Source organism: Canis lupus, chromosome 9 (genome assembly GCF_011100685.1).
Source record: "Canis lupus familiaris isolate Mischka breed German Shepherd chromosome 9, alternate assembly UU_Cfam_GSD_1.0, whole genome shotgun sequence".
NCBI lineage: Eukaryota > Metazoa > Chordata > Mammalia > Carnivora > Canidae > Canis > Canis lupus.
The window spans coordinates 37,700,150-37,706,209 of record NC_049230.1 but is presented as its reverse complement, the minus strand read 5'-3'; the positions used below and the strand labels follow the sequence as shown (position 1 = coordinate 37,706,209).

At 44.9% G+C, this 6,060-nt stretch overlaps 1 protein-coding gene across 1 annotated transcript; it reads right to left on the bottom strand.

Annotated features, from left to right (window-relative positions):
• Positions 1-453: 453 nt before the first annotated feature.
• On the bottom strand, positions 454-5,335 carry LOC480601 (regakine-1-like). Its single transcript, XM_038546151.1, has 3 exons — positions 5,177-5,335; positions 1,229-1,349; positions 454-845 (listed from the first exon to the last, which is right to left on the bottom strand). The coding sequence occupies exons 1-3, from the start codon at positions 5,244-5,246 to the stop codon at positions 752-754; spliced, it is 285 nt and encodes a 94-aa protein (XP_038402079.1). The 5' UTR covers positions 5,247-5,335; the 3' UTR covers positions 454-751.
• Positions 5,336-6,060: the final 725 nt, after the last annotated feature.

Sequence of the window (6,060 nt, the reverse complement as noted above, 5' to 3'; positions counted from 1 at the left end):
ACACTGAAGAGACTGCAGGACCTCAGGGTTTGGGCTGAGTGAGTTTGAGTACAGAGAACAGGTGTTACTTAAACTAGGTATTGAGGGGATAGAGAAGTAAATGTTTAGATGACAGAGGTTTGGAGAAGAGCTTTCAAGGAAGGATGAACTGCATCTTTCCCAGCCTGGGTGATGGGAATGATGAGGTGTGTTATGTGTGCACCTCAACTCTGTACTTTACAAGCAAACAAACTGTTTGTCTATATTTTTATGTATGTAAGGCCCCGAACTAGGGATCACTTGTCATCAGTACTCCTGATTCTAACTCTGCTCCCATCATCCCATTATTTAAATTATTTTGTTCATATGGAAGAGTCTAGAACAGCACCTGATACATAGTAAATATTGTAGAAGTGTCTGTAAAATAAAAGAAATAACCAGCTGTCTGCGAGAGAACCAATTCAAACCACCAGGTTTCCTTTCTGTGGCATGGCTTTATTTCAACAACTGGCTGCCTGCAAAGGGAAGACAGATGCTGTCTGGGGGCCACAGACACCTGAGTGTCCTCAGGTCCCAGAGGGAAGTGTCAAAGCAAAGCTTCAGGAAAGGGCAAAATTCGTCAGAGAATGGGAGCACAGAAAACATGAAAGAGCTTCAGGTTGGGGCAGGATAACTCCCAGAGACATTCTGGGGCTGAGAGAGTTGGGGAGGAAAGGGGCTCTGTGGCCTCTTCTCAAGCTCCCTCAGCCATGCTGGCCCCACTGCTTCCAGATCACTTTGGCAGAGAGTCTAGGTGTCTGATGTACTCCTGCACCCAGGCAACATTGGGGTTGGCACAGATCTGTCTGCCCTTATGGGTAAGGAAACTGTGGATCAAGAAGGAGAAAGGAGAAACTGAGTCAGCAGGCAGAGAGGAGCCCATTCTCCACCCAGCTTGAGCTTTCCCACCTCCCTCTCTGCTGGATGTTGGCCACTCACAGAAAGAAGGACACTCCCACTCTCTGTTGCCGCCCCCCCCCCAGCCTCCCAGCCCAGAGACTCAGTGAAGACCCCACTACCAGCTCTCATGTCCCCCCTGGCGGCCAGGCTCATGCTGGATAGTCCCCAGGCTGCGGCTCAGCTGTTTCTTCCTCTGTTCCTCCCACTTCTTACATACTCCCATCCCTATTTCTCTCCCTATTTCTCTCTCCCAGGCCCTACTGGTTCTCACATTTGCACCCCCTTCCACCGTCAGTGTGGCCCAACTTACATGATCCCTGGGGTGAGGCAATGGTCACCGGTTCTCTGATAACCTTCCACAAACCGGAGTGAGACTCTCCGTGAGATGAAGGTCAAACAGCATGGACTGATTGTTAATTCATTAACTAGTTCTGCAAGGAAGAGGGCCATGTGATGCTGAAAGCTTCTCCACAAGGAAGCATAGACCTGTATCTCTATCAGCCAGAGTATCAGAGGAGGAAACCAGAGAACCTTGGAAGGAGTAAGGCCTGGCCTCTCCCTGGCAGCAATTCCTCCTCCCCCTTTTAAATTCTCCTCCTCTAGGGGTGCCTGGCTGGCTTGGTCAGTAGGGCATGTGACTCTTGATCTCAGGGTAGTGAATTAGGGCCCCATGTTGGGTGTAGAGATTACTTAAAAAAAAAATAAAACCTCTCTTCCTTCCTCACTGCTGGCTCTTCCTGACTTCTCTCTGACCTTTCCCCCAGGGTGGGATGTGACTCTGGTTGAAGTGTTTCAAATTTCTGACAGTCTTCAGGATTTGGGAATAAGAAATCAGAATTCCTGGCAATTCTTAACTCATAAATTATTCAAGTTTTCTTTCTTTTAAAATCGAGATATAATTGACAATATAATATTGTATTTGTTTTAGGTGTACTGTTTATTTTCTATAACGTTTTCATGTTTCTAAATAATAATGCATGACCATATTCTAAGCAATGAATCACTTTTCTGTGATATGGTTCTACTGAAAGTTTTATAGATTTTCTGTAAAAAAAAAAAAAGGTAATGAATGGTGTCTCTAAGGGTTATGACAAGATTATATGTTCAGAGACGCCTGGGTGGCTCAGTGGTTGAGCATCTGCCTTTGGCTCAGGGTATGATCCCAGGATTCCGGGATCCAGGATGGAGTCCCACTTCAGCCTCCTTCTGCGGAGCCTATTTCTCCCTCTACCTAGGTCTCTGGCTCTCTCTCTCTGTCTCTCACGAATAAATATGTAAAATCTTTAAAAAAGATTATATATTCAATAACATGTGGAATGTTCTCTGGCAGATACAGCCAATAACAGAAAATATGGCAAAAGGGAAATGACACAAAATAAATGGCCAAGAAAAAAATTATTTAAAAACTGAAAAAATACTATAGATGTTTAATATTTAAGATATTTAAAAGTGATCAAAAATGAATTTTTAAAAAACAGAAAGCATTAATTACCCATTTGTAGTCTTTGTTATTGTGTTATAACAAATATTGCAAATGTAGAAACACTTTTTTCCATTTTGCATTCTGTTGGTCAAATTGTTCAAAATATGTCCAAGTTCATCTTTAAGTTGGGTGTTAGAGTCTATAATCCTTCATACAAGCTCATTTTCTTTTTTAACAATGGGCATATCTTGTCTTCTTGTACTGACTTGGTTTTTTTTTATTCAAGTTAATATTGCTTTTGCCAATTTAGATTTTATGTACGAATTAGCAAATGTTTCTGGTTCCACATCCCAGCAGCCAATGACATGTACATGTCTGACATTTACATGTTCTTCTGCCAAAGCATTTATAAGGAACTAGAACCTATAACAATTATTCAAACATTGGGTAATGTCAATGAGTATTATTGTTCAAATAACAGAATATTCACATCTCCTAGCAGGAATCACAGTTAAAATTGCCCATTTAAGGATGTATTTTGCTTTTAAAACTTGTTTCTTGAACTACCGCTCATATGATTTGTGTTAAGTGTACTTGCAACATGGCTATAACTCTGAGCTGTCAGGTTGTCTCCGAGCATGTCTCCCCACATGCTTCTGTCCTGGTTTTCCAAAATACTGATCTTACCTTTAAATTCCAACTGTCCTGTGTTTCCTGCTTTTGCTCTATGTGTCAGTGGATTCCTTTATTTATTTTTTGAAGATTTTATTTATTCATGAGAGACAGAGAGAGAGAGAGAAAGAAAGAGAGAGACAGAGACAGAAGCAGGCTCCATGCAGAGTGCCCGATGTGGGACTCTATCCCGGGACTCCAGGATCGTGCCCTGGGCTGAAGGCAGACGCTAAACCACTGAGCCACCTAGGGATCCCCAATGTGGATTCCTTTAAATCAGTAACACCTTCATAGTGATTGTTAAGCTTTAATTCTTGCAAGAGAATTCTACTTTTCCACATTTTCCCAATTTTTCAAATGAGTTTTCTTAGGGCTTGGGCTTTGGAAAAATATAATTTCATGCTTCTCAGACATGCTGAGAAGGAGTTGCCATGTGGAATTGCCAATGGATGCCCAGGATGGGCTACAGGAGGGCAGGACTGGTCCACTCCATAGGAGAGGGTCCTCCTTCAAGGTCTTGTGATGCTATAAGGAACAGAGCCTTGACTATATTCAGGAAAGCTACATTTGTCCTTGTTTCTGTTCCTGAAAGCTATGTGACTACAGATAGGACACCCACCCTTTCTGAACCTGTGTCCTTAAAACAGCAAATATCAAGGGGGCAAGTACTGTGTATTGATTTATACATTGATGATTGTTAAAATCAGGGCCTCATTACCCATGCGTAACAGATAAAGAGCCTGAGGTTCAGGAGGTCTGAAAGAGACAAGGAAGGTTCACAAACTGCCTGGTGTTATAGAGCTTCTAGACTGAGGCTCCCTGGGAGCAGAGACAGTATCTGTAGTCCAGCACATTTACAGAAAGGGTGGCAAGAGTAGGCTTTTAGAATATTTTTGTTGAATGAATGAATGAACGAATGAATTCAACTTAGATCTACATCTCCTTGATTGTAAAGCCAGCTATTTCTCCATTTTGTGTCGCTGCTCTCTGAAGAATTAAAAAGAAGCGCTATTCACTGAGTCTTGGCCATAGGCCTGATGTGTGGCGTAGTTTCAGATGTGGCTTATCTTCATTCCTCACAACAACCTTTTTGAGAAAGTATCACTCATCCCATCTGTAGATGAGAAGGCCTACGATGATAACGGGAATTATAGGAAAGCATTACGGAGCTCTAGAGCTAGCTGTTGTCAAAATTCCTGAAAAACTGGCCATCATTTCTAGGGCTATCAGGGATGCAAATCAGAGTCCTAAGACTGAGTGTATCTCTGTCTTTGAGTTTGGTTGAACTTAATCTCCAGAGAGCAGTTTCCTGGGGAATCTCCCCCCAGAGTCCCGCTGTTCCATCTTCTCCCCTGCAGAGAGGCAACCATGTCTGTTTAGGGTGGAAAGCGCAGTGAGCTGGACACCTGGAGTCTAGCTGTGCCTTTTTCAATCACTTGATGCTACTGCTCAGAGTATCGCACAAATATTTATTAAGAGCTTACTATATGCCAGGAGCAGCTCTATGCCATAGACACACTAGACAAATTTTAAAGGAAGAGGGGGAAGGCTGATATGGGAGTCTCAGGCTCAACCCCAAAGGCCAGGCAGACAGCAGGTGCACATGGTGCTGTCAGTGGGGGCTTCTAAGACCTGGAAGTGCACCCCCGTCTAAAGGGATGGCACCCACCACATCAGTCCCAGTGAAAGCTTGTGGAAACTCAGGCTCATGTCTGCTTGGTCTTCCATATTTGCAAAAGAAACAAATACAGATTTTTAAATGTTGGTGACCAATCAGCATGTTGTAAAACCCTATCTAAGCCATGAAGACAGTTTGATCCTTTTCAGGTTCCTCTGTCCCAGCCTACGCTTATGCGTGGGCTCCCGTGTATCTGCAATAGGGAGCTTCTGCTTATGCGTGGGCTCCCGTGTATCTGCAATAGGGCGCTTCTTTCTGCTGAATCCCCAGGGCCAGGGGGGCTGTATTCAGAGGTAGGTTTTCCTTTCCCCAGAGGAGGCAGAAACGAGTCCCAACAGGAATGGGGAGAGACCCTTGGTAAAGATACTGTTTTGCAGGGACCCGCAGGTAGCCTATTCTGGACCACCCCTATCTCCTTCCCATAGCCTCCTGCCTCCAGTCACTGTGCTATCTCTATTCAGAGGAATAAGAGTAACAGGTCTCACCTTCATTGGCCTCAGAGTGGAGGGCAGCAAGAATGAGGAGGAAGATCAGGGCAATGAGGCTGACCTTCATCCTTCTGGGGGCTGACCGGCTGTAGGAGCAAGATGGGGCTGAAGACTCCTGGGTTCTCTGACTCTTTGAAATCTGGGCTCTGACCCCTTCTTTATAAGAGATTGCTGGTGAGGAAGTCACGAGATAGAACAACCCAAGATTGCATGACAGTTTTGTTTCTTTGGAATTGTGACTGATGATATATCTAAAATATGAGAGCTGAGTCAATGTATTCAAAGAGAATTAGAAAGTAGTGAATAATCCCAGAATTCACATTTGGCTTGCATTTTAAGGGTAGTGGTGGGGGAGGCCCAGAGGCAAAGGGATTTGGGGTAGAAACTGCCCTCCTTTTCTGCTCCTTTGCAGGGAGCCTAGTGAAGCCTCCTTGATGGTGAGCCCTGTGGACCATGAGTTCAGGGGCCCAGGTGACTGTCAGGGATCCCTGAGGCTTAGGGATTCCAGGACCTATCAAGATAAAGGTGTGGGGGCCCTGTGGTGTGTCCATCTCCAGCACCAGGCTTGGACTCACGTCTGATGGGGACAGAAAGTGGGGAGCTGAATTTGGAGGGGACCCTGAGGTGGCTGGGCCTCACTAGCCAGGGTTAGACTGGAATCCCTCACTTAGGGTGAGCTGGGGGCCCTGTCCTCTGCCCAGCACAGTGAGCTTGAGTCAATCCTTAGCAACCAAGGAAGGTGTACATGGCTTTCTGCTCAGCCAGGGCTGCCTCCAGGACTGAGGCTGAGGGATATGTTCCTTCTGGGTCAAACTGGGGGAGCCAGGGGCAGGGCAATGTATTCCACATTATACAATCATATCTTGTTACCCTTGAGTTTG

What these genes read in the sequence shown, in the direction of transcription:
- LOC480601 (XM_038546151.1), bottom strand. Translation starts at nt 5,246, where the DNA reads ATGAAGGTCAGCCTCATTGCCCTGATCTTCCTCCTCATTCTTGCTGCC. An exon ending in CCACTCTGAGGCCAATGAAG is followed by an intron (nt 1,350 to 5,176) that starts GTGAGACCTGTT and finishes TCTTCCTTGCAG; the next exon opens with AACTAGTTAATGAATTAACA. An exon ending in TGCCTCACCCCAGGGATCAT is followed by an intron (nt 846 to 1,228) that starts GTAAGTTGGGCC and finishes CTTGATCCACAG; the next exon opens with TTTCCTTACCCATAAGGGCA.